At 64.3% G+C, this 26,094-nt stretch overlaps 1 protein-coding gene across 4 annotated transcripts; it reads left to right on the top strand.

Annotated features, from left to right (window-relative positions):
• The first annotated feature begins 404 nt into the window (after nt 1–404).
• PPRC1 (PPARG related coactivator 1) lies at nt 405–21,125 on the top strand. 4 transcript variants are annotated; one of them, XM_073354591.1, is made up of 15 exons: nt 407–552; nt 7,659–7,811; nt 8,570–8,722; nt 9,452–9,550; nt 10,443–13,485; nt 14,206–14,259; nt 14,803–14,863; nt 15,291–15,358; nt 15,627–16,371; nt 18,436–18,609; nt 19,163–19,229; nt 19,551–19,616; nt 19,985–20,106; nt 20,347–20,498; nt 20,768–21,125. In XM_073354591.1, exons 1-15 carry the CDS (start codon nt 442–444, stop codon nt 20,869–20,871), a joined length of 5,172 nt encoding a protein of 1,723 aa, XP_073210692.1. In that variant the 5' UTR covers nt 407–441; the 3' UTR covers nt 20,872–21,125. The 4 variants fall into 4 exon arrangements, with proteins under 4 accessions (XP_073210694.1, XP_073210692.1, XP_073210691.1 ...); XM_073354590.2 differs by having other exon boundaries at nt 408–552; nt 15,288–15,358; XM_073354593.2 differs by lacking the exon at nt 20,768–21,125 and having other exon boundaries at nt 405–552; nt 15,288–15,358; nt 19,551–19,686; nt 20,347–20,436.
• The last annotated feature ends 4,969 nt before the right edge of the window (nt 21,126–26,094 follow it).

The raw sequence follows: 26,094 nt of genomic DNA on the forward strand, positions 1-26,094 counted from the left end.
CGCCCGGTGGCCCGGGCCCAGCCAGGAGTCCCGCCGGCCTGGCACGGCTCAGGCCCCGCTTGCTCTCGGCTGGCACAGCCCGTGCCGGTTGCAGTGCCCCTGGGCCAGGCCCGCCCCCGCCCGGCCTGGGACCGGCCCCAGGCGCTGCGCCCAGCCGGGCCCCGATCCTGGGGCACGGCCCCTGCCCCCTGCCCCCGCGGGCTCCGACCCAGGGAGGCGGCAGGGCGCGCGGGGGGGGGAACTACACTTCCCATGAGGCCCCGCGGAAGCCGCCTCCCAGCAGGCCCCGCGCCCCGGCGCCGGCCCCCCCCTCCCCGGGCGAGGCGGCGGCGCGCGGCCTGCCGGGAGCTGTAGTCCCGCGCGCGCCGCCCCGTCCGTCACGTGGCCGCGAGCGAGCGAGCGAGCCGCCGGCACTGGCCGCGCTGGGAGCCGCGCTCCGAGATGGCGGCGCTGCGGGGCGCCGGGCGAGCCGCCGGGGCCAGGGCACCGCGCCGGGGCCGGGGGGGCGGCCGCGGCCCGCCGCCGGCCCCGCCCCCCGCCAGCCCCCCGCAGGTAGGAGCGGGCTGGGGGGCGGCGGGGCCGGGCCGCGCCGCCCGGTGACACGTGGAGGCTGCGGGGGGGGGCCGGAGCCGGGCGCGCCCCCCCCCGGCGCGGAGCTCGCTCCCGCCCGAGCCCCGCGCGTGTCCGCGGCCCCCCACGCGCGCGGCGAGCTCGGGGCCAGGCTCGGCCCGGGCCGGCGGGGGCAGCGCACGTGGGCCCCGCCCGGCGGGCTCCGGCGCCTGCACGTGGGTGGGAGCCCGGCGCGGCCGCTGCCGCCGGCCCGGGACAGAGCCGGGGCCGGGGCCTGCTGGGGGCTGCGATCTCCCCCCCCCCCGGTCAGGGTCCCCGCTCGGGGTCAGCGGGGGGGCTGCGATCTCCCCCCCCCCCCGGTCAGGGTCCCCGCTCGGGGTCAGCGGGGGGGGGGGGCTGCGATCTCCCCCCCCCCCGGTCAGGGTCCCCGCTCGGGGTCAGCGGGGGGGGGGGGCTGCGATCTCCCCCCCCCCCGGTCAGGGTCCCCGCTCGGGGTCAGCGGGGGGGGGGGGCTGCGATCTCCCCCCCCCCCGGTCAGGGTCCCCGCTCGGGGTCAGCGGGGGGGGGGGGGCTGCGATCTCCCCCCCCCCGGTCAGGGTCCCCGCTCGGGGTCAGCGGGGGGGCTGCGATCTCCCCCCCCCCCGGTCAGGGTCCCCGCTCGGGGTCAGCGGGGGGGGGCTGCGATCTCCCCCCCCCCGGTCAGGGTCCCCGCTCGGGGTCAGCGGGGGGGGCTGCGATCTCCCCCCCCCCGGTCAGGGTCCCCGCTCGGGGTCAGCGGGGGGGCTGCGATCTCCCCCCCCCATGTCAGGGTCCCCGCTCGGGGTCAGCGGGGGGGGGGCTGCGATCTCCACCCCCCCCCGGTCAGGGTCCCCGCTCGGGGTCAGCGGGGGGGGGGGCTGCGATCTCCACCCCCCCCCGGTCAGGGTCCCCGCTCGGGGTCAGCGGGGGGGGGGCTGCGATCTCCACCCCCCCCCCGGTCAGGGTCCCCGCTCGGGGTCAGCGGGGGGGGGGCTGCGATCTCCACCCCCCCCCCCGGTCAGGGTGCCCTCTTGGGGTCAGCGGGGGGGGGCTGCGATCTCCACACACCCCCGGTCAGGGTGCCCTCTTGGGGTCAGCGGGGGGGGGCTGCGATCTCCACACCCCCCCGGTCAGAGTGCCCTCTTGGGGTCAGCGGGGGGGGGCTGCGATCTCTTCCCCCCTCCCCCCCCCGCCACGCTGGGGCTGCGGAGCACTGCGGGCGGGGAGAGGCTGCCAACTCCTTCTCTGTAGCGCAGCCTGGGGACTCCGGAGTGACCCTCCTGCGGGGGCTGGGCCTTGGGTGCTGCGGGGCGCCGGGGACCTGCCGCTGGAACCCGGGGGGTGAAAGCGGCGCCCCCCATCATATCCGGGGGGCTGAAGGCACCTGGCACCAAGCCCTGCACCGTCAGTGCACAGCAGTGGCCGGCCTAGAAACAGGGCGGGGGTTCAGAGAAGGTGGCTGGCGAGCTGGCCAGGGTGGGGCTGCTCGTCGCAGACCACGGCAGAGCTGGTTTCTTGGGGAGCTTCTAGTGTGCAGGGCTTGAGATGCACATCGGGGTTTAGCGTCCGTCACAGCAGCGTGCCCTGCTGTCATCCTCCAACTCCCCCCGCCCTGGGTGTCCCACCCCTGGCTGTGCTGGCTGGCCAGGGCTGGGGGCTGTTTGCTCTTGCATTCAAAAGGCATCCAATGAAGTGAGCTGTAGCTCACGAAAGCTGATGCTCAAATAAATGGGTTAGTCTCTAAGGTGCCACAAGTCCTCCTTTTCTTTTTGCGAATACAGACTAACACGGCTGTTACTCTGAAACCATTCAAAAGGCAGTGGGCGTGTGACTTTCTTCAGGGACAGTGCTGATGCACAGCTGCCTACCACCTGTATCCTGCCTGAAATAATCCATGGAGTGGTTTCGCTTCTTAATTTTGTCAAGCTCCTCTGAGAAGCAAACCATTGACATGACTGGTTTTGCTTCTGGCCCGGCTTCTCCTCAGAGCATGGTTTGCTTCTCTAGGGCGGAAAACAGATCCGCAGTGCTTTGCGGGGTGGGTGTGTGTGGAGGAGACTTGTGTATCTTATCGTCATGGGGCGGGGGGTGCCAGGTGACACCGGGTCAAGCTGGAGAAGGAGTCACAAATTAATCTTTGTGACCAGCGCATGCCTAATTCTGGGTTGGAGCATTTGGGTAGAAAAGCCAAGTATAGACAGCCAGCCTGTGTCCTTGTGTAATTCCTGTAGACCTGTGCCGTTGTTCCTCATATTACCTGGGGGCAGGCCGTGGCTGATTAGGAAATGGGACACTTAAGCCTTGCCTGGATTAGGGAAATTTCCCCTGAGTGCTGTGTCCCCTCTGTCATCCCCGTCCCCCCCCGCTTGGACTTCTGGAGTGTGCAGCGGGGCCGAGAGAAATAAGAGTTTTGGAAGTTGGGAACTGGTGAGGGCCCTTTAACTTGGACTTGCCCCCTTGAGCTGTGTGTTCAGGGCTTAGATACCCCAGCAATAGGTCTGTTAAAGATACCTTGACTATGCTGGACAACATGGAATGCAGTGTGGTCTAGTGGATGGAGCACTGGGCCGGGTTTCAAGAGTCCTCAATTCAGTTTCTTGCTCTGCCCCCAACGTGCTGGGTGAGCTTTGGGCAAGTCGCACCCTAGTCCCCTGCCTCAGTTTCCCCATCTTTACAATAGAGGTGATGATACTGGCTTCCTGTGTAAAGTGCTTTGAGCTGTATGGATGAGAAGTGCAAGACACAGAGAACAGATTCTGGTTTTCTAGCTTCTCTTGAGATTTATGGGAGCTGCAGAGGACATGATTTCATTTTTGCTTTTGCGTAGCAGGCACTTGCGGGGTGCTCTCTGGGATGATGGACAGGGGCTGGCCCTGCTTTAATAGAGGATCTGATGTTCTGAAATGGCTTTGTCCTGAATCAGAGCTCTGTAAGCTTGGAAGCTCATCTCTCTCGCCAGCAGAAGTTGGGCCGAGGAAAGAGATTCCCTCACCCACCTTGTTGCGCTTGTCCTGGGAAAGGCATTTACTTTGTTCATGTTTTACAAAGCACATGTGTTCCCACGTCTGCTTGGAAGTCAGTTCACTTCACAGTTGCCCTGGAAGGATGCACTGTATCCTGAACGGGTTCTTTGCCTCTTCCCGCCGTCCGGTTTAACTGCCTCCCCGGAGATGCCTTGGCTGACGGGTAGGCAGCAGCTCTTGCCTTTTGGAAGCGTGGCTGCAGCTTGAGCTGTGTGGGAGTTTAGCTGACTAAACAGGGGGCTGTCCTGGAGGCTTTTGGTGATAGAGGCAAAATCAAATGTAAGAACCCTCCCAAGTATATGCTGCGTGATGTCACATCCTTGTATTCAGATCCTTTCTGCCAACACAACGCACAGTGATTTTAGGTTCTTGGATATGCCAAGATTGGGGCTGTCACGCAAGTTGTGTTGAAAACTTGTTCCCTGGCTGCTTTTGAGCCTGTTCTGCCCATTGCCTACCCGCTAAGACCTGGCCCCGGGGACTGCTCTGCTCTAGAGCCCTAGAATGGGACAGGTTCTCCAGTCCAGCTGCCAGGGCCCGGTCTGGCCTGCACTGGTGGTTATGCCACAGTGACTCTGGAAACCTTGGGGCCCCTTTGAGAGATGTTTGTCCGCTGGGAACCTTCCATTTAAGGGCGGCCAGCTTTGCCCAGGTCTGGGCTGGCAGCTCACCGGGAGATCGGACTCTGTGCCTAGCAGGCTTGAAGTGAAGCAGGTGGATGCCATCTTGCACTTAAATACAGAGGTGGGACCTGCATCCCAGCATGCCGTGCACCTGTGGGGCCAGGTGGCCTCTGCACAGCTCCATAGAGGCTCCTTTGGGTTTCAGTGGGAGACTTGATTCTCTACTTCTGCTGGTCTGCAACCTGACGCTGAGAGTCCTTGCTAGCGGCAGTGAGGGCTGAGGTTCCTCCTCTCGCTCACCCACTGAGGGGCCACTGGCAAATGCCCCTTCCTGCTTCCAGTGCCCCCAGCTTGCATTTCTAATGAGGGCTGGTGTCCTGGGCCCAGAGAGCTCTGGGAAAGTGTCTTTGAATGGTCCTCTCCAGAGCCTGGGAGCCCGGCTGTAGCCACGTCAAACCCTCGAGCTGCAATGTTTCCGTCTGCTTTGGTGCCCCAGTCCGTAGAAGTTGTAGACGAGGCAACAAAAGCCAGTCAGGTGCTGGGGTTGGAGGAGGGAAAAAGTCAAGGCAGGAAAGGAAGTTAGTAAAAGGAGAGCTGTAACTCCACGAAAAACACTCAGGGTGTGAACTGACCCCGTCTGTGATCTGTGAACAGGAGGAGGTGGGAAGAACTGAAAAGGCACCACATTTAAAATGGCTCCAAGGGGATCTTTTGGGGAACATGGTCTCATTAGCCAATGACTCCCCCAACCTGTAGAACTCATCGCTGCAGGATATTGAGGCAAGCAAGTCAGTAAGTTCTCTGAAGACAGCTCGTCGTTTTTCCCCAACAGCAGCTGCCAGGACACTACCTGTATGAGCAAAGTCTGGGGGCAACCTCTGCACCAGGGCGAATCTCCCCTCCGAGCCATAGCACCGCACAGTGAGGTGATGCGGGAGAATTGACCCCTTCCTTTGAACCATCCAGCATTGGCCATGTACATCCAGGGCAATGGACTAGATGGACCACTGATATATTCCCATGTGGCTGTTGACTGCTCAGTCCTGCAGGAGGCGCTCTCCCCTCCCACGGGAGTTTGATTTTGCTATCCCTCGTTGGACTCCTGAAAGCATCTTTTTAATTGTGATGCATTTGTAACCGTGCAGTGGCCTGGATGCTGCAATAGTGAAGCATCAGGGTGGGGTTCCTTGCGAACTGGACTGCAAAGGCCGACGCTGTATGAGCTGCTGACTGGTCTGACTGCAGCGATTCCGATTCTTGCAAACTCCTGTTCGACCGCGTGGCTCCTCCCTGGGGTGAGCTGTGCCTGCTTGTTCCAGCTGACTCCAAGCTCTGCAGTAAGGGCTGGGTTCCTGGGCATCGTCCCAGCTCCTTTGATCATTCCTGGGATCTCCAGACTGATTCACCAGAGACTGTTCTGAAATGACAGGTTTCAGAGTAGCAGCCGTGTTAGTCTGTGTTCGCAAAAAGAAAAGGAGTACCTGGGCTCTGGAGGGGAATGCCGTGCTTGGGGTTAAGCTGGGTTTTACACGTTACTTTCCCACTGCGTACTGGAGTAATACAAGATAATAAACCATGGCAGCATAATTCATACCGAACACTCGTCTTCTGCATGAGACAGGAGAGTGATCTCATTCCTGTACAGGACATGGATCTGCAGCTTGTGTCAAGCAATCCACCAAACACAAGCTACAGATCACAGCTCTGTCTTTAGTTCACTTTCTAGGGGTCTTTGCTTCAAGAATATTGATGCTTTGGCATTAGAGAAATGATCAGTCCCCACAGCAGCAGCTGCTAGGGGAACTTGCATTGGGCAGCAAAGAAGTTTTTCATGCTGTCCTCGTGTAGGAGCTGATCATGTGACACAGATTCCAACCCCTTCCCCTGGTATTTGACTGCAGAACTGAAACTGTCCATTTAAAAGCCCGAGCCTGGGTTTCTAAGTTCAGCTCCTAAGTAAGAGGTGGAGGTGAGCTGCTGCTGTTCCCAGGGACTCAAGCCGGAGTCGGGGCTGGTTGGGACCTCTGTAAATGAGGTCACCTTTATGTAGTAGCAGAACTTCAGGGGCACAGGTGGAAAGTTAAATCCCTAGCTGTTCCGGTGGCCAAGAAAACCTGCTGAACGTGCCCCCCAGGGGATGCTGCCTTCTTGAGTCTAAGCAGCCCTGAGAGGCGAGAATTGCCCCGTTCATCTCAGGGGGGCATGCCTGTTGAGACTGGAGGTCCAGGACTCTGGAGAGCTATGCAGATGACTCAAGCAGGTAACCAGGTTATAGCAGACCCAGCGTAAAGGCTCTGCAGCCCGTCATCCTGGGCCTTACCAATGGGATCGACCTAGGTACATCGCTCAGGGCTTCGAATAATTGCACGCCCTGTGCACCATAGGTAGGTGGATCTAACCCTGTGTAGACGCGGCTGGCTAGAGGTGGGTTAAGTACATGGATGGAGAAACCTCTTGTGTCGTCTGTGGCACAGCCAGAGCGCTGGAGCTGTGCCGTGGGGGGTTTAGTGTACACATACCCTTCCTTGTGAGAGGAGGAGGCTGCAGGAGGGACTTTACCCCCCCTCGCCGCCTCAGGCAGCTGGTGCCTGGGGGCATCTCTGCCCCAAGCCACGTCTCTCATGGGCACGGTGGCTTGTACAAAACACCACCACACTAAACCAAGTACATAAAACCCATGGTGTTTGTGAGACTTAACTCAAGGTGCTGAGTGGTATATGCACTGGGGAGGGGGGTTAGGTCTCATGGGACTTCTGACCCCCATGCCCAAGGATTTGGGCTCTGGCCAGGAGACTGGAGTCCACCCCAGCATATGGTGGTTCCTCTGCAATTTCATTGCTAGTTGCCAGGGAGGCTTACACTCCAACATCCCTGTGGCCTTGTTGTGCTGAGTCTCCTGGTGAACTAGTCCTCTAAGCTGTAATTCCTCACTGCGCACTCACGAGCTCTGTTGACTCTGAAACCTAATGTCAACACCAACTCAATGCTATTCACTGCTCATCATTTAATGGAGCAGCAGTGGGCTGAAATGCTTCTCCTTGGTTGCTGGATGCAGGGGCTTCAGGTTGCCAATTCTCAACTGTATCATGAGCTTCACAATCATTGGTGGTGCTCTTAAAGCCCCAGCTCCTGGAGCCCTGTGATTGAGACAGTCTATTTCCGCTTTCATTTTAAAAATTAAGTTTCTGGCCTGCGTGGTTGTGGAGAGAAGCCTGAGAACATGACACCCCCCCTGCCCAAGGGCTAGAATGCTAAGTGGCAAATATAGCCCCGAAGCTGGCTGGATTTTATTCTGTGTTAGCGCAGCACTCCAGTCGTAGAGCAGGGCCCCATTGTGTAGAACAGAACGGGGGCGTGTTTTGTGGCCTGTAGCCTGGTGAGCACTGGCTTCTCCCCACTAACCTGTCTCCTTGCCCCTCTCTAGTGCTTCTCTCTGGAGGAAGATGAGCTGAGCCTGCACTTGGTTCCCGCCTGCAGCGATGCTATCCTGGAGGCCGAAGGGATCCTGGGAACGATGCAGAGCTACCTCGATTCCTCCGTGATCTCTATCATCGAGGACTTCAGCACCCTGACTGAGGTAACAGGCTGCCTGCAGAGAGGCAGGGAACACAGTCGGGCCCTGGGCTTCCGCATTCACCCATCTCGCCTTCGGGACCTGCCGCAGCCCTGGATCCAAAGCTGCCTGGGGCATCTCCAGTCCCACGACCTTGGTGGGGTGGGGGGCGAGACGGGATACGGCAGGTCTGGGAATCTCCGTCCCTTGCCTGCTTTGGCCCCTCTGTTTGCTGCTTTCCCTGCCGGACGCTGCATCGTTTGGCTGGGCGTGAGGTGAGCAGTGCTGGGAAGAGTGGCCAGGAGTCAGTCCCTGGTCCAGCTCTCTCCTGTCATTCCTCTTCCCCTCCTTTTCTTTTGTCTGACAAGGATTCTTTGTCAAGGGCCTCTGCCGGCACACCCGCCAGCTAGCCTGCTCCTAATGTGTCTAGCTCAGCCTCACGGCAGTGTTAATTCAGGGGGGCAGGGTCCCTGCCACCTCCCCTCCTCTGGGTTCTGAGCTCTTGGGCCGGGACTGAGCCAAGCACGTGCCGGTTGACGGGAGCCTTCCAGTCCTGCGGGCACCTCCCCAGCAGGGCCCTGCTCGAGGGACATTTGGGGCAGAGGCAGAGCTAGTTACCACTGGCCCCTCAGTGGGCACCTGCATTTCTGAGCCTCCGTGTTGCTGACAAGAGACAGGCGTGAAGAGAGGGGAAGACGTCTAGTGGCTAGGGCCTGTCATGAGAGTGGCAGGGCGGGGTCGGTATCTGGCGGTGCCCCTGATGCAAGGGCCTCTCTCACCAGAGCAAGGCCTGCCTGGATGCACCGAACGAGCTGTCGCTGCTGACGGCCATCACCGAGATCCTGGACAGCACGGACGACGAGACCCTGTCTCCGTTTGACACCACCCTGGACTCGGAATTGCTGGCACAGCCCCGGGAGCGGGAGAGTTCTTCGGTATGAGGTGCTCTCTGCCCCCCTTCCCCGCCCTTCCCAGGAGGTGCCTAGACCAGCCACTTCCGCTTCACTTAGTCCCTGGCCAGGGCAGCAGCCAAACCGTGCACAGCTCACGCGTAGACGTGCTAACTCGCCTACCTCTGGGCTGCTCATCTCCCCCCACCGGCTCCTTCCCTTGGGGCTCTGGGAAAGGAGGCTCCAGATCCCAGTCCCATTTCAATGGGAGCCCCCCCATCCCCGAGCCATGCCGTGTCATCGGTGAGATCACTGCATGTACCTGGCAGCTGCAGGGCACCCCCTGGCAGTCACCAGCTGAGCTGCTTCTGAAATGAGCTGTAGGAACTGCCCTGTGGGAAATCAGGAGGAGCGGGATTGGGGGGTGGCACACACCTTATTTGCTGTTGGCTACAGACCAGCAGAAATGCCCCACAAAGCGGCCTGCATATCCCGCCGTGGTATGTAGGCGGCTCGGGCTGCTCATGCTTTGGCGAGCCAGGCACTAGAGCTGGGTGTGATTCCAGCTCCTGGAACCCAGCGCTGGGATCAAACGGCGGCTGGGGCGTACCCTGGGGGGCCTCGTGTAGCCAGTTGACATGCTGGGCATGTGGTGAGGGGGGAGAGTCTGGTGCGGGGAGGCTGCTGGCCATGCGGCTTCACCCTGTGCCCCGGCTGGGCTTGGACTGGCAGGTCTGTGTTTTCCACCTTCTCATTCCACTTCTTACCCATCAGTTTCAGAAGTTTCTCAGCTTGTCCCGGGCCTCCCCTGAGCGCAGTGTTCCTGCCCTAGACGATCCGTGGGGCCTCAGCGGCCCAGCTGCCATCGGCAAGGTGAGAGGGCAGCTCCTTGGTGTGTGCAGAGGGTCAGGGAGAGCCTGGGGCCAGGGCAACCAGGGGTGCTTAGGAAAGACATCAGCCGGATTGGCTGTCCTGCTCGTACCCATGGATGGTGGGGCTGTGGGTGACGTTTGGGTTGCCTGGTCTCCGGTTGTGCAGGGTGACTCCTGGTAGCCCTTGCCCGCTCTCCAATATCTCCATGGTTTCTGGGCCGCTGCTGAGCTCCGCTTGCTCACGGCTCGGGAGAGGCAGCATCAGGGAGTCGCTCTGGCTTTGGAGCTACCGTGCAGTGCCAGGACTCGCATCTTCATGCTCGCTGCTCTCTTAAAGGGCCGCCAGCCTTTGCCCCTCCTGCTCGCCTGGAGCTGGGAGCAGCCCTGAGCCGGGCTAGTGGGAGCCTAGCCAGGCAGTTAACAAGCACCTCTGCGGGACGGCTCACAGTCCTGGCCAGCTGTAACCCCAGCCATGCTGGCGCTGCTCTTGGGCTGCAATGTGAATGTAAAGCCTTGCTTTAGGCTGTAGCTCTTCGAGCCCTTGTCCCCTGCAGCGTTGGGAATGCTCTCCGGAAGGGGGGCAAACTCCTGGGCAGTGAGGATTCGCCGTAACACGGGAGCTTGTCAAGGTGCAGACCGGGCAGGAGCGGTGTGGGGCTGTTGCAAATCAGTGAAAACTGCCCCCAGTGGGGCTCAAACTGTGCAATTGTGGGCTGGTCCCTGCCAGTCCACACACCTCATGAGGAGAGGGCATTGCCCTGGCTGCTAGCCGGGGTGGCTGAGGCCACTGGCAGTCGCCACCTAGGTTACGTGAGCTGCACTGCTCTGCCTCGGGGCTGCCCCGCTTCTGGGGAGCAGCGCCGTCACCTGTCTCTTCCCCCTTTCCCTGCCAGGTGGGGACGGGCCCTGGGGATCTGCTCTGGAACGGCCTCGAAGAGCCGGCAGCACCCAAGCAGGGCAGCAGCAGAGCGGCCCGGGCGGAGCGGAAGCTGCCCAGACCCCAGCCCCTCCCGCAGCGCAGCGACGGGGAGGAGGAGGAGGAGGCTGCTAGCCCTGGGCAGCACGGCAGCGTGGTGGCAGCTGTGGGGCTGCGGGAGAGCCCCCTGGGTTTGTGCGCCGAGGCTGGGGGTGAGGAGGCGGTGTGGCCGGAAGACAGTGATGCTCCCTGCATCATCAGCACGGGGGCCGGGTCCCTCAGCGAGCTGGTGAAGTCCATGCACCCGTACTGCCTGCCCACGCTCACCGTGTGCCTGGACCCTGCCAGCGAGCCGGTGGCGAAGGAGTTCTTAACCGGCCCGCTCCTGCTGGAGATCGTGCCAGGCGAAGGCGAGAGCCTGGAGATCCCCGTGGTCCTGCAGCAGCTGGGCCCAGAAGCGCAGCTCCCAGCTGAAGGGCAGGGAGCCTGCGGTTGCCCAGCTGGCAAGGGGGATGGTGCCCTAGAGCTGTCACCTATGGATGGTGTGTTGCCAGTGGGAACGCCTGCCCAGGGGTGTGAGACTGGGGGCCACGGCAGGGCCCCCCAATCGGAGCCTCCCAGCCTGACCCAGGCGAGAGAGTCCCCTCGGGGGGTTGACCCTGAAGCAAAGGATGAGGAGAGGCAAAGAGACCAGTATCTGGAGAGCAGCTCCCGGAGCAGTACGGAGGCGCCAGCGGGCGGGAAGCGCCAGGGCACCGAGAAGGGCCGAGGGCGTGAGAGGGCCAGGAAAAGCCGGAAAAAGAAAAGGGAGGAATTGCAGAAGGGCCAGGCCAAGCCTGATGGGGACTGCATGGTCCGCAGGCTCCTTTCCACATCCTTGGTGCAGCCGCCAGCCACCCAGCGCTCCCCAAGCTGGGCAGCCCGGCCCTCCATGCAGGTGTCCACCTTCCTGGAAAGGCAGCTGGAGCAGGCCAAGAAGGAAGGGCAGATGGAGCTGCGATCGGCCCGAGGGAGACCGCGGGCAGCGGCAGCAGGGGGCACCCTGCAGAGGAAGGGTCACCCTGAGGTGCAGAAGGAGCTGGAGGCTGAGAAGCCCAACACGCAGCCAGCTGTGCAGAGTGCTGAGACCCCCGGGCCCTCGGAGCAGGCCGTGCCCAGCCCCGGGGAGCAGCCGGCTGCCGTGGGACGTGGCCCAGCGGAGCAGGGAGAGGTAGCTCCTGGGTGCGGTGAGGGGAACCAGCCTGCCCCCACCAAGGGGAGCATTGGCCCAGAGACCACCCCCCCACACGGTGACCTCAGTGCTGGGGGGGAGGCTCCCCGGAGCCCGCAGGAAGTGGAGCGGGCTGGGGCCGAGGCTGCCGGCTGGCCGTCCAAGCCCAAGGCGCTCAGCCTGACCGAGTACCGGCTGCGGATGCTGCACCGCCAGCCCAGCGGGGCCGACGGGAAGGAGGGGGAGAAGCAGGCAGCGAGCAAGTGGCCCAGCGTCCCCGAGCCCCCCACGGAGCTGGCCGAGATCCCGTGCCTAATGGCACCTGTGCGCCCCCTGCCCTCACAGCCTGCCCAGCCCGTGAAGATGCCCAGCTCCCAGAGGGGCCCAGAGAAACCTGCCAGCCCCCCAGCCACCCCTCCTCTGCCCAGAAAGGCACCTGCAGAGCCCCCCCAGACCGTGCCGGCTCCAGTGCCCCCGGGGCTGCAGCTGCCTTTCCTCCCGCCGGCCCTGGGAGCTGCTGCTGCAGCAATCCCCCTGGCCTCCACAGCTCCCTATGCCCTCTACCCACCGGTGCCTTCCTGGCCTTGCTTTGGCCCCCCGCCTGCCGGCTACCCCAGCCTGCCTCCACCACCGGCCGCTGGCGGGTCGCCCAATGCCTTTCACCTGGTGCCTGGCCTGCCCCCGCCAGCCCTGGCCTGGCCCCCCCCTGCCCTGCCACCACCTCCCTTCGGTCCAGGTGCGCCATGTGCCCCCATGGGCTGGGCCCTGGGCCTCCAGCCGTCCTATTGGCCTGGGGTCCCCCTGCCACCTGCAGTGCCTCCAATGGTGTACAGCGATCCAGGGGCAAAACCCTTCCCAGCTAGCCCTCTCCCCTTCCCAGCTAGCCCTCTCCCCTTCCCAGCTAGCCCAGCCGCCCCGGCACCAATCTGCCAAGAGCCCTCAGTTTTCACAGCACAGCCAATGAAGCCAGCGCTAGCCAAGCACGAGGTGCCAGCCCAGCCCCCCCAGCATGGGGCACAGCCCTCGGCCAGGGCCACTGGTGGCCGGGCATCTGACCCCAGGAGGCAGAGCCGGCCTGTGGGCGAGTCATCTGCCACCCAGCCTGTAGGGCAGCCCCCTGCCCCCCGGCCTGTGGGTGAGTCACCCACTGCCCAGCCCCCTATTGCCATGGCCCGGACTGTGGGGGAGTCAACTGCTGCTGGGCCTGTGGGGCAGCACCCTGCCCAGCCCTTGAGGGAGCCCCCAGCCCCCCGGCCTGTGGGCGAGTCGCCCACTGCCCAGCCCGTTATTGCCACTGCCCAGCCTGTGGGAGAGTCTGTTTCTGCTGCTGCCCCTCGGCCTGTGGGAGAGTCCCCTGCTGCCCAGCCTATGGGGGAGCCCCCTGCTCAGCCCACAAGGGAGACCTCTGCCCCACAGCTTGTGGGAGAGTCACCTGCTGCCCAGCCCATGGGGCAGCCGCCTGTTGCCACTGCCTGGCCCGTGGGGGAGCCTGTTTCTGCTGCTGCCCCCCAGCCTGTGGGGGAGCCTCCTGATACCTGCCCCATGGCAGAGGCTGCAGCTCCAGCAAAGGTCCCACTGGCCAGCCTGCTGGAGGGGGACCGGCCAGACCCCAAGGGAGCTGTCCTGCAGGAGCCCCGGCCACCTGGGCGCACGTCCGTCCGCGGGAAAGCAGGGGCACTGCTGAGAGCGCGAGAGGAGAGCCAGCCCACCAAGCTGGCCCCTGCCCGGCCATGGAGACACCGGCCCCTCGTCAGCCCAGCCCAGCCTGGCGCCAGCAAGGACATTGTGCAGGCCTTCATCAGCGAAATCGGTGAGGGGCCACGCTGGGGGCGTCTGGGGGCAGTGGGGCGCCGAGGAGGGGAGGGGCTGATGGGGGGGGGCAGTGGGGCGCCGAGGAGAGGAGGGGCTGATGGGGGGGGGCAGTGGGGCGCTGAGGCGGGGAGGGGCTGATGGGGGAGGGCAGTGGGGTGCCGAGGCGGGGAGGGGCTGATGGGGGAGGGCAGTGGGGCGCCGGGGGGGCATGTCGTGAGCCTGGCTCAGGGTGAGTAGCAGCGAAGCTGAACCTGTCTGCATGGCAGAGCCCTTCCCCTGGGGTTGGGGGGCTCAGCCCGCACTGGCCAGTACAGTTCTCTGGGGCTGCACTGAATGGGCATCCGGCCTGCGAGCTCCCTGGTGCCTGGGAGGAGCCTTTTCTCTCTGAGCCCCCTTCCTTCCTGCTTGCAGGAAAGGCTGCCCCGCCTTTGTCTGGACGTGGCAAGGCCCCTGGCTCCCCGAGGGTCTCTTCCCCTCCCACTGCACTCTGCCCCAGAGCCCCGGCTCGCGAGTCCCAGCCGGTCCAGGCACGAGAGTGTTGGTCTGGATCTGGCCCCGTTGCTCCATGGCAGCCGCATGGCCGTCAGGGGTGCCAGTGAGTGTCCCTCGGCGCTGCTCCTGCTGGGGGGGGGGGCTCGTCAGCCTGAGCCCCTCTGCCCCAGCTCAGGACCCCAGCCCGGAAGTGACCTGACAAGCCGCGTCTCCTCTCCTGTCGCAGGAATCGAAGCCTCCGACCTGTCCAGCCTGCTGGAGCAGTTTGAGAAGACTGAAGGTGAGCGGCTGGCGTGCCCTTATCGGCCATCCCCTCTCCCATCTGGCTGCCCCCAGGCTCTGCGCGACCTAGCCCGACAGGCCTGTTGCAATCCCACATCCAGGGAGGTGTCGGACCGGCTGATGCGCCGTCCCAAACTCTGCAAGCGTCAGGTTTCTGGCTTGTAGCAGGGACTGTGGTCCCCAGCCCCACAGCGGAGGTTTCTGGCTTAGCTGAGCAATGGGTCCTGGCGTAAATCGGAGCAGCCTGAAGGCTGCCAGTGTGTAAATGTTACTGTGGTGAAGGGCAGACCTGGCCCGTTTCCCGACCCCTGCCCCATATGTGAACCGGGCCAGTGGGGGGCCCCAGGTGAGGCCAGGAGGGAGGGGACCCAAGCAGAGGGGTTGTGCTGCGCAGGGAGCCAGCCCTTTGGGGCGAGGAGGAAACAGGCCCCCAAGCCCGGCACCCGGAGTCGCCCAGCGAATGAGCCCTGGAGTGGGGACGCCAGGCTCCCCGCCGTGGCAGCATTTCCCTCAGCTCTCCCTGCACTTGCTCTCGTTTCAGCCATGAAGGAGGCGCTACAGGTGCGGCGCCCTGGAGACAGGCTGGTGCCGGGGAACGCCTGGTGAGTCTGGAGGTGCCCACGATGCCACCCAGTCCCAGTCTGTGCTGGCGACAGCCCCAGGGCTCCTGGCCCCAGGGAGGGGCGCGGGCAGAGCTCGGGCAGCTGGGGTGGGTCGGTGCTGTGTCTCTGTGCGGCGGTGAGCTGGACAGCGAGTGCCCCCAGGGCCCAAACGACAAAGGCTGCTTGAGTGCACGCACCCTCTCCTGCCGGGCCAGAGATGGCGGTACCTGGCAGCATGCTGAGCGCCCAGGGCTGTGCCAGCTGGGCCCAGGGCTGCGGTGATGGGCACTTCGGGTGCTGGGAGGCAGCATGCTGGGGCGCTGGGCCAGCGCTCCCTGGTGAGGTGGGGGGTGCGTGACCTGGCCCTGAAGGTCACGGGTCTCGGTCGTTGCCACTTTTAGCGAGGACCCCTCTCTCCCTGCAGCAGGTCCGAGAGCCACCCGGACAAGAACCCGCTGGACAGCCTGCATGCCCCGGAGCTGGCCAACGTCGCTGGTAAAGCCCTGGGGCTGGAGGGCTCGCGGGGGAAGGGGATCTGGCACCTGCCTGGCAAGCGCTGCCCAGGGTCGGCGCCTCGCTCCAGGGCAGACGGGGGCCAGGGGCATGGCTGGCAGCTGCCATGGGGAATGCTGAGCAAGGGGATGTGGGGAGGGGTGCAAACCTGTCCTGGGGGAGGGGCCCAGGCCACAGAATGCTCCTGCTTGCTATCGGGGCGCATGCCGTGTCCTGGGGGCCCCCCCTGAACACCCTCGTTACCTCGCAGGCCTCACCCCGCCAGCGACGCCACCCCACCAGCTCTGGAAGCCCTTGGCTGCTGTCTCGCTGCTGGGGAAGCCCAGGTCCCCCGGGGCCGCTGCCCAGGAGGGCAGCCAGAGAACTGCCAAGTTCATGGAGGCCAAGCCACTGCCCCAGAGCAAACCTCGGGGGAAGGGCCTGCCCCCCACAACCTGTGGCCCACCCCCCAGCCACGTGGGTTCCGGAGACCATGACTACTGCGTCCGTGGCCCCGGCCAGCCAGAGGAGGGCACCAGGCTCCCCAGCGTGCCGGCCCCGTCGGAGCTGGGCTCCCGCTGGAATGTGAAGCATCACCAGGATATCACCATCAAGCCGCCCTCCTCCCTCCCCACACGGACGCTGGCCTGGCCCGGGCTCAGCCCCCGGCCTGGTGCCGCCCCTGGCTCCAGCGAGCAGCTGGATCACCGGACTAGTGCCCGAAGCCAGGCTGCCGCTGGCAGGAGCAGCTCCCCCACCTCGGTCCTGCTGTCTCCGGACGCGTCCCCCTGCCGGGACGAGGAGCCGCAGACTCGGGACCCACAGCCGAAGCAGCTGGCTACCAAAAGGTCCCTGCACTGCTACCGGAGATGTGGGGCCTCGCCGAGCCCCCGGGCCCGCGCCAGCCGCTCTTTCAGCTCCACGTCCAGCGGGGCCAGCGCCTCCTCCTCTTCTTCCTCCTCCTCCTCCCGGTCTCGATCCCGGTCGCTGTCCCCCCCACTGAAGCGGTGGCGAAGGTAAGTGGCAGGTTCCCGGTCCCCTGGCTGTCTGGCACTCTGCTGCGGCTCCGTCGCCAAGCCGCCGTGGCTGGCTCTCCCCGCGGAGTCTGGCCATCCGTGCGGCTGGGCACCCCAGGCAGCTGGGAGCGTTTGGGCTGGGCACAGGGAGACACGCCTTGCAGAGCGGGGATCTTTGAGGGATAGGCTGGGGCAGAAGGGCTCCCCTGCAATGGCGTTTGCTGGGCGTGTGGAGGGCACAGCGATGCCCAAGACCCGGCGGACCCGCCCGCACTGAGCCCAACAGTCACTGAGCCACCGGTGCAGCTCGCCGTGGGAACAGGGTTACCACCTGGGCTGGTTCCAGGGGCCATCAGCTGCCCATCGCTCGCCTGCGTCGATGGCCCCATACAGTGTCATAACCAAGCGGAAGGGCACTGGGCTGGCCATGGAGAGAGCAGGGCTGTGTCTGCCCGGGCAGAGCTAGGAGCTCATACAGCAGGGCTGCCCCTGCGCCAGAGGCCTTGGCATAGGCAAGACGTCAGCGCTGACCCCAGGGCTCATGGTCCGGGGCTGGCGCCCGGCCTGGCCTGTGTGGGTCGGACCAAGTCGCGCCACTGGCGGGGCACCTGGCCCGGCTGGCGCTGCCGAGTAGCCAGAGGGGCCTGGAGCTGCATGGGAGGCACCAAAGAGCTCTCCTTCCCCGCGAGCGCACCCGGGGGCCTGGCGCTGCCCTCCGGAGCTGGGCATTGCAGCCCCATGCCGGCCGGAGCAAGTAGCTGGCTCTGACTGGGCAGCAGGTGTGTGGGTGGGGGGCTGTCCGGTCCCTCCAGCCAGGGCACGATCCCCTCCGCTCCCCTGGTGCCAATCACAGTCTGAAATGGCTGTAGCAGCCCTGCCCACGGCTGAGGGCACTCCCTGCCATCCAGTCTGTACCTCTCAATCCCATTGTCCTAATCCTCGGGCGGTCCCCTTCCTGGGCCTTGTGCCCCACCCAGCCCTGCTGGCGCTCTGCCAGGCAGCAGGGAGCTCCAGGGCCCTGTGGGATCAGGGTCCTCGGCCCCACATCCTGCTGTGCAGCTCGGGGGAGAGCGGCCCTCTCCTCTCCATACAGCCAGGCCGGCTCAGCTCCTCCACAGCTGCCAGGCCCGAATGCCTGGTCTTACTTGCAGCCCCTGGCTAGCAGTTGGGCTGATGTGCAGCCCCAAGAGAAGAGAGACTGTCCCTTCTGGGGCAAGAGGCCCTGGATGGTGCTGGGCTCCCCTGCCACCATCAATCGTAGGGAACCCCTCCCCTGCCCCCCGCAAGCCACCTTGAGAGGGTCTGTGCCTCTCCTGCCCCTTGCTCACTGTGCTCAGCTCCCCTCGGCCAGCCCGGATCGGGGCTGGGGGCAGATCAGCCCCTTTGCTCCCCAAGAGGCCGGGCCCAGCCCAGTCCCGCTGCAGGCAGAGGAGTCGCTGAGCATGGACTCAGGCACCGGACTCGTGTCTCTGGCTACTCCCCACCTCGCTCCCTAGGCGACCAGCGAGCGGAGCCGTCCCACCTTGCGTCCGCCCTGCTCCCTCCGCCTCCCGGGGAGCCGTGCTCCCGTCGCTGCGCTGGACCGGCTAGCCCTGCCCGCAGATCCGGTGCCTGGTGCCGAACACTGCATGCTCCTGCTCTGTCCTGGCAGCTGAGCCGTTCAGCTGCCCCCATCGCTGCCTCCCCGTCAGCAACACGTGACAGCCGGCGCGGGCCAGGCCGTGAGCGGCTCGTCAAGTTTCACTCAGTGCCGTACCATATTGAACGCTGCTATTTACCTCGCTGAGCTGTTGGCTCAGGCTCTCTGCAGACTCCGGCAGGTGCTGTCCTGCCTGGGTCATGTTTTGAAGGCTTTCCTCATCTCCATGAGGTTCGGGAGGCCTGCTTGGGCAGGAAGCTGTCCCCTGGAGCGCCCCAGGCCATGCTGAGTGTCCTGTGCGTGTGGGTCAGGAGAGCACCTCGCGGCCTCGATGCTTTGGGGATGGGAGGAAGCCCCAGCTGGGGTGGGCAGTGAGGGGCTTGGGGCCCACTGGAGGCTCACGGGGTGACGTGCTTGTTCGGCAGGTATCGCTCGAGACGCTCCCGCAGCTCCCACTCTTCCTCCCGCTCGAGCTGCGGGTCCTGTGGCCGGTCCCGGGGAAGGTCCTCGTCCTCGTCCTACTCGTCCAGATCCTCCTCGGCTTCCCGCAGCCACTCCCGCTCCCCATCCCCCCGCAGGAGGAGTAACCGGAGGAGAAGGTAAGGACACATCCGTGGGCCATCGGGACGGGGAAACCCCGCTCCCTAGGCCCCCTCAGCTCAGACCCCTGTGCCATTTGGGCCCCTACTGCCTACCCTGCACATCTGGGCAGTGGTGCCCCCCCCCCCCCCGCTCTGCTGGCCCGCTGCTGCCCCGAGATGCTCCAGATGTCTCCAGTCTGGGAGGGGCCCATGCCCCGCCCCAGGCCTGGGGAAGCAGCAGCAGCCTCCCTTGGGGGAGGGGAGCTCCTCTCTTTTGGGGTTGGGGGAAGGGCTGTTCCCTAGGGCGCGTGCGGGCCTGGCCTGGGGCTCTCCACAGCCCATGACCCCCACAGGCTCCGTCGGCCTGGTGTGCACCTGGGTGTGCCCACCAGAGCCAGGGGTGGCCGTGGCCTTGCGCTGGGTTGAGGGCACATGCCCGAGACTCTTGGCAAGCCTGTGGCCTCCCCCGGGCACCAGCCACAAAGCCAGGAACAGCTCTGGGGGCCTGTCGGGGCAGTGGCTGGTGTCCTGGCTCTCCCGGCTCCCAACCGCCCTGATTGTGCCCTGCCAGATACGATTACTGCGACCCTCCGGATCACTGCCAGCACCAGAAAGTCCTCCACAAGGAACGTGCAATAGTGAGTGAGGGCGTGCACCAAGCGGGGGTGTGGAGGTCCCTGGGAGCTGTGGGCTGGTGCAACGTGGTGGGGGTGTCTGGTCCCTGGGAGCTGTGGGCTGGGCATGGGGGGTCCTGTCCCTGGGAGCTGTGGGCTGGGCATGGGGGGTCCTGTCCCTGGGAGCTGTAGGTTGGTGCAACGTGGTGGGGGTGTCCGGTCCCTGGGAGCTGTGGGCTGGGCGTGTGCAATGTGGTGGGGGGGTCTGGTCCCTGGGAGCTATGGGGTGTGGGGGGGAAGGGCGTGTCTGGGGAGCCCAGCTGACCAGGTCTCTGCTCCCTGCAGGGCTGGCTCCTCCCACACCAGGGCCCAGAGCTGAGCCTCCCCAGGCAGAGAAAGGGGACGCCCTGTGTGAGTGTCCGGCCCGTTTCCCTGCTTCCTCAGGGGGCTCTGAGCCCCTCTGGCCTGGGGGCCTTGCCAGGTGAATGGGGCTCACCCGCGCTCCGGACTGGGGGCGCAGTAGGGCCATGCGCTGTGGCCGCGTCTGCCCTGCTCCACCCCCGACTTGCTGAGCTGGGGGCAGGGTCCCCGCCTTAGGGCCCCACTGGGCTCCGAGCGGGGCAGGAAGCAGCCCTGCCCATGCCCGGCTCCTGGCTACCAGCCGGGGTTGTGCGGCGGAGTCGTAACGCCGGGTCTCCAGGGTGAGCTGGGCGGGAGCGCGTGCCAAACTCTGGGGCTGGGAGCACCCGGCTCATCGCTTCGTGCTGTGCTCCCTGCAGGAGGAGAGGAGAGTCGTCTTCATCGGCAAGATCCCCAGCAGGATGACGCGGGCAGAGCTCCGGCACCGCTTCTCTGTGTTCGGGGACATCGAGGAGTGCACCCTCCACTTCCGGGCTGAGGGGTGAGGCTGGGCCCTGCCCTGGGGAGGAGGGGGCCGCTTGGAGTCTGGGGGGGATTGCCGGGGCTCCCTAGGGGATGTCAGGGTAGCTCTTGGCACCCTGTCCTTACCCAGAGCAGGCTGTGCCCCTGCCCAGGGTGGGCATGGCCAGGCCCACGCCTCTCAGCCTTGGGAAGCCTCTGCCAGTCATCAGGTCGCATGGGAGGGGACCCAGCGAGTCACCGGCTCTGCCTCTGCCCCCAGGGACAACTACGGCTTTGTCACCTACCGCTATGCCAAGGAGGCCTTCGCCGCCATTGAGAGTGGCCACAAGCTGCGGCGCCCGGACGAGCAGCCCTTTGACCTGTGCTTCGGGGGGCGCCGCCAGTTCTGTAGGAGGAACTACGCGGATCTGGGTGAGTCAGGGAGCCCAAGACGTAGCCAGGGCCCGGGCCACGCCAGGCTCCTTCCCTGCTCCCCTTGCGTCAGCGTCCCGCCCCTGGGCCCCCGGCCTGCCGCCGAGCACAGCCTAAAGCTCTGGGCGTGGGGCGGCAGGCCCAGGTCCGGCACTGCCGTGCGGTGGCTTCACCTCCACGCCTGGCTCCCCTCTGGGGAGCGGGGTGACCCCCGTGCGGTGCGTCCCCGCCCCAGTGCCTTGCGCTCACTGCAGCCTTGTGTCCTCCAGACTCCAACCGGGAAGACTTCGCCCCCGCCCCCATCAAGAGCAAGTTCGACTCCCTCGACTTCGACACCTTACTGAAGCAGGCTCAGCGTAACCTGCGGCGGTAGTGCCAGGCCCGTGGCGGCTGCCTCCGGTGCCCGCGGGAGGCGCCAGCTGGCGGCCTGGCCTGGCCTGGCTGCAGCCGAGCCGGGCCGCACCGAGAAATGCAAAGACAAAAGAAGTGTCAAACCAGATTTTTTTAAACAATTTGTTTTTATAACAAATATTTAAGGAAGATGAATCGCCTCTGTTAACTGAGGGGCTGGAGGCAAATGGCTGCCGCAGCCCAGTCACCCCGGTTAATAAACCCGGGTCCAACCTAGTCCTGGCTTGTCTCCCTTCTTCGGCTGCTTGGGCCTGGCGTCCCCTGGGTGGGCTGGGCCCAGGGGCGCCACCTCCTGCGTGGGTGAGGGCGGCTGGGCTGAGATGGGCCTTGGGAGTGCGGCTCTGGGCAGCAGTGCCCAGCTGGGGTCCAGCCTGGCCACCCCCAGCTGAGCCTGTGCTGCAGCCGCCTGCGAGTGGTAGGGGAGAGATGGCAGTGCCCGGCCCAGGGACGTCTCGCCCCTCAGCCTCACTGTGGGGTGGAATGCATGTGAGCTGGAGGGTCTCACGCCTGGCGCTACCAGCGTGTCTGACCTCCTCTATGGGAGGGTTCAACACAGGGAACTTACCTTCTCTCTGCGCCAGGCCAGGTTGCCGTCGGGGGCTACAGGGACGTGGCACCGCGATCCGCCCCCAGCGTGACTGACCTGCGTCCTGTGGCTGACCCCAAGGGGCATGCGCCTCTGCAGTCACTGTCCTGGTGTCATCTCGTCCGGTTCTGCTGGGCTCTTCCCCAGAGCAAGCGCAGGGGCAGAACCCTGTAACCGGCAGGGACATGGGTCTCTGAACCCCAGAGACTGGGGCAGGGAGGGGCCGGGCCTGGAGCAGCAAAATTAACTGGGGCCCACATCCCAAGACGTAAGGGCAGAAAGGACAGTTAATCGTCCCACGTGGCCTGCAGGGCTCAGGCCCGAGAGGTTCCTGAGCTAGGGTCCCTCTAATCCTGCTGCGCCCTGACAGAGCTGGAGCAGGCCCCCGAGAGCTCTGCAGCTGCCACGGAGCTGAGGTCACTGGTTCTGCAGCCAGGCAAGCAAGGCTAGAACCTGGCTCTTGTCTGTCCCTGGCTCTAGCACTCGCGGGTTTGGTGCCTGACAAGCCAGGGCGCAGCCCCTGTGTACCCTGACACCAGGGTGGTCGTGGGGAGCTGAGGACCAGCAGGGCTGGGATGGTTCCGGGAAGAGGGGCATGGCTGGCCAACTCCTGTCTAGGTCCCATGAGTGGTGCCAGTTACTGCCCTGTGCCCCAGTCAGCACCACGAGTGCGCAGCTGGGCAGAGTGGATTGGGAGGGCCAAGGCAGGGCCGCCTGCACAGCGGCTCCGAGGTGGGGCGGGAGGAGGCCGGCCTGTGGGGTGGAGCTGAAGGAGCCGAGGTCAGGGGTGTGGCTGAGCGTTTTTGCCTCCAGGAAGGGGTGGGGTTTCTGCGACATCTTGGAGGTGGAGATGGGCCCCTGCCCCTCGCTCTGGGCCTGGAGTTGGTGTACTCTGTCCAGCCCGGTGATTGCACACAGCATGGGGCTGTCCCTGCTGCGTGGCTGGGCTCTGCATAACGCGGGTGCCCTAGGCATGCCGGGCAGAGGCATGCACTCTGCTCCCTTGGTTGGGGAGCTGCCCGCCTGCCCAGGGTGGCTGTGGGCTAATACCAGCAGTTCCCCAGTGGCCCGAGGGCAGAGCAAAGAGCCATGGTGGCCAGGAACTCCCAGCTGCCCTTTCGCCTGCTGCTGCTGCAGGGGCTCCTTGGGCTGCCGTTCCGATGTGTGCCACAGGGTGACACTGCATGCCCCTAGCGCTCCAGCCGAGTCCCCACTGCCCAGCGTGGCCAGGGGCCAGCGCCGTGGCCCAGCCCGGGGCTCAAGCCCAGGCTGCACCGGAGGTCGTTTTTGTGGGGAGGAGCTGGTCATGGCTGCCAGGGCTCAGCCTTGTCCAGTGAGGGCAGGGGCAGGAGCGCTGTGGTGGGAGCCCTTGTCGCTGAATTGCCCGCCCAGCTGCCCCGTTCCCGGGGAGCAGGATTTGTGTCTGTCACGGGCCAGCATGGCAGCGGGCAGGGCTTGGGCTCAGGGCTGTTTACAGATGGGACTTGGCTGGAGGGAGAGCTCCCCCTTCCCCCGGTGTGGGCTGCAGGGTCCTGCTGTGTAATGCAAAATCAGCAGGAGGGGCTGGCCCTACATTCCTCCTCCCTTCTGTGGGCCACTGCTTCCAGCAGGAGTTCCCTAGCCCCCGTCCACACGAAGGGGGGGCGGGGGGAATGGTATTGGACCTGGGGCTCTAAAGCAGCCTGGGTTCCAGGGCAGACCAGCTGCCTAGAGAAGCACTGTGCCCTCCTGGCCTGGGGATGCTGGCAGCTCCCCCTGCACGCACTGCCCTGCAGTCACTCACACGAGCACCCGAAAGCAGCCCTGCCCGAGGTGCTCTGTGACATGGATGGCAAAGGGCACAAGGGGGAGGCAGGGATAAAGAATGTAACTTGCCGGCTCACTCCCTTTGCTGCTCTGGTGTCTCTCTCTCTCCAGTCTGACCGCGCGGCAGGGCAGGGGCTCTCTCACCTGGGTCCTGCTGCCATGCAGCCAGTGAGCAGCAAGGGCCAGCAGGGCTCTCCAGCCCCCATGCAAATGTGCTGGCTGGTGCTTGACAGTGCACTCAGCAGAGGAAGGGTTAATAATGGTGGTGATAGCCCTGCAGCCCCCTGCCCCTCCCTGCCCGAGACATGGTTATGCCTCTGCTCCTCATTCAGGCTGTAGAACTGAAGGCTCAGCATGCAGGGGGGCCGCTGGCCGTGTCCCAGTGCTTTGCAAGCAGGAGAGCTTGAAACTGCTTAAAAAGCAAGGGAAGGGAAGGGAGCTTCAGGGCGTCAGCTGAGAAACCGGACTGGAGATGACTGAGTGCCCTGAGCAGCTCTGGGAACGTGCCGTCCCGGCGAGGGGGGGCAGGCCGGCTGGGCCCTGTGTCACTCTGCGGGATGGGACGCTCTGGTGTCGGGGGTGGGCGCACGGGAGGGCAGCCGCACTGTGGGTGGTAGTGACGGGTCGGGTCTCTGCCCATGTGACCTGGGGCCTCAGCATCCTGCAGGCTGGACCCGGGGTGCAGGGACTCTCCACCTGCACCAGGTGTTGCTTTTGCTGCCGTCTCTACTGCCCCGGGCCAAACTCCCAGCCAATCGGCGAGTGGGAATGGCTCGGTGCAGCTGATGGATGGAGGGCTGGGCTGGGCCGGGCCGGGCCACCAGCATCCCCGGGAGGTTAGGGGTAGGTCAGATGTGATCTCCGGGCTGCCCCCTTGGAGCCGGCCTGGTCCCTATGGCCACACCCCAGGCAGGCTTGCTTTCTGAGCTGTTTCCCAGCATGTTTGCTTGGGGCCTTCATATCTGGCAGCCACACAGCTGCCCCCCTCACAAGGCCACTGGCCCTTGGCTGCTCCTGCTGTTGCCTTCTCCTGGCTGGCGAAAGCTCTCAGCTCCTGCTTTGCTTCCCTGGCTTGTTCCCAAGGAACCCGTGCAGCTCGCAGACCTGGCGTCAATCCCCTACCCCGCTGCCACAGAGTCGGTGCTATGGGCCCAGCTTTGGAGCAGTCTGGGGGGAATCTGTTCAGGGTGTCAGTCCGCCTCGGGTCTTGCTCTTCTTCCCGAGTGAGCCCTGTGGCCTCTTGGACTGGACCTCTGGGGCTTCAGCCCTCCAGTGTCGCCCTGCGCTCTGCCCAGTGAGGCCAGCCGAGACAGACCCCGGTTAGAAATGGGTGCACTCTCTGGGGATCAGTGCCCCTCTGCCTGTGTTCACAGCGACTCCCCAGCGCTGTCGGACAGTCGGGTTTATCTGGTGACTGGCCACGGCCTAGGCCAGCCGTCGGGTTGCCCAGAGAATGGAAGGTTACAGCACGGCCCATTCTGGGGGGCCCGGCCAGGCTGTAGGGAGCCTATGTGTTCGGGCTCTGACTGACCTTGGTCAGTGAGCAGGTGAGAGCCCCAACTGGGATTCCCCCACCTCACATCTCCCCACCCTCTCTTCTCAGCTGGGGAGTCTGTGATCTGTGTCCCTGCAGAGAGGGAGGAAATCCATCTTCTGCTGGGGTGTTGGTTGCTATTGTCAATGGCCTGGTGATTGGGTTTTCCATTGTCCTCTCTGATAATGGGGCCGGCCTGGGCTGCTCCTTTTTAAGCGACCCATTCAGGCTCAGACAGCTAGGTGTCATTCATAGCCAGGTCTGCCCTAAGAGCAAACAGTCCTTTCCCCACACTGGGTTGCCATATGAAATATAGGGGAAACTGAGGCATGCATAGGATTCCTAAAACTATTTCAGAAAATTCCCACTTGGTCACACCTGGCTCATCTGAGTCTGTGTTAGCATGGTGTGTCTTTCTCGTGCCTCTTACCTCCAAGAAGTGCGCAATCTGTGCAGCCAGCACTGGGGTGGAACAAGCAGCTCTTAAACAATCCCCAGCAGTGTGATACACCAGTCTAGGCCAGGGAGTGAAAGATCCCCCACAGTGCAGAGGGGAGGACTGAAATTTAACACTGCCCTATGGGAGCAATAATGACCACAAGGTGTCAGGCCCTCAGTTTTATGCTTTAACCCGAGTACAGCACCTCCTGCACGTCCTGGCCCTATCACTGCACTAGGCCACTGGCTTGGGCCTGAGGCAGGGGCACCTGCCAGGACAAACAGGAGCAGCTAACAGGAGTTTTGCGAGGGAATTCTCCAGGTGACTAGGTGACCTTGGGGTGAGTTTGTTGTGTGTAGCATGTGTGTTTGTGGTGGGCTTGCTGCTTGACTGATGTATATAGTGTGCTCTGTCTGTTTGGGGGCCAGTGTACTGAGTCTAGCAGCCTGTTAGGCAAGACTGAGACCTTCTTAACGAGGCTTTGAGCCTTAACGCCTTTAGCACCCATCAACCCTTAATCAGGGGCGGGGCTTCTCAGGGAGACCAGGGCTTTAAAAAGCCCATCCCTAAGTGACCAGAGGAGCTAGCGAACAGGGGACCTTTGCAAGGGAGTTTAGAGGAGGAGTGGGGGGCTAGATACACTTAACATTCTTTAAACTTAAGGCAATAAACACCCCTTGATAAAAACAAAACATCAACAAAGGAACAAGCTGCAGGCAATGCAGCATGTCCGATTACCTGCCCTATGGGCAGGTGGTGTATGTGTGCATTCAGTGCAAGGAGCTCCTGGAGACCAGAGTGGCCGAACAGGAGGAGCTGA

The sequence above is a fragment of the Lepidochelys kempii genome, chromosome 7 (assembly GCF_965140285.1).
Source record: "Lepidochelys kempii isolate rLepKem1 chromosome 7, rLepKem1.hap1, whole genome shotgun sequence".
Lineage (NCBI taxonomy): Eukaryota > Metazoa > Chordata > Testudines > Cheloniidae > Lepidochelys > Lepidochelys kempii.

Coding starts and splice junctions, on each gene's coding strand:
- PPRC1 (XM_073354590.2), top strand. CDS start 442: ATGGCGGCGCTGCGGGGCGCCGGGCGAGCCGCCGGGGCCAGGGCACCG. Junction 7,812..8,569: donor ACTTCAGCACCCTGACTGAG/GTAACAGGCTGC, acceptor CTCTCTCACCAG/AGCAAGGCCTGCCTGGATGC. Junction 8,723..9,451: donor GGGAGCGGGAGAGTTCTTCG/GTATGAGGTGCT, acceptor CTTACCCATCAG/TTTCAGAAGTTTCTCAGCTT.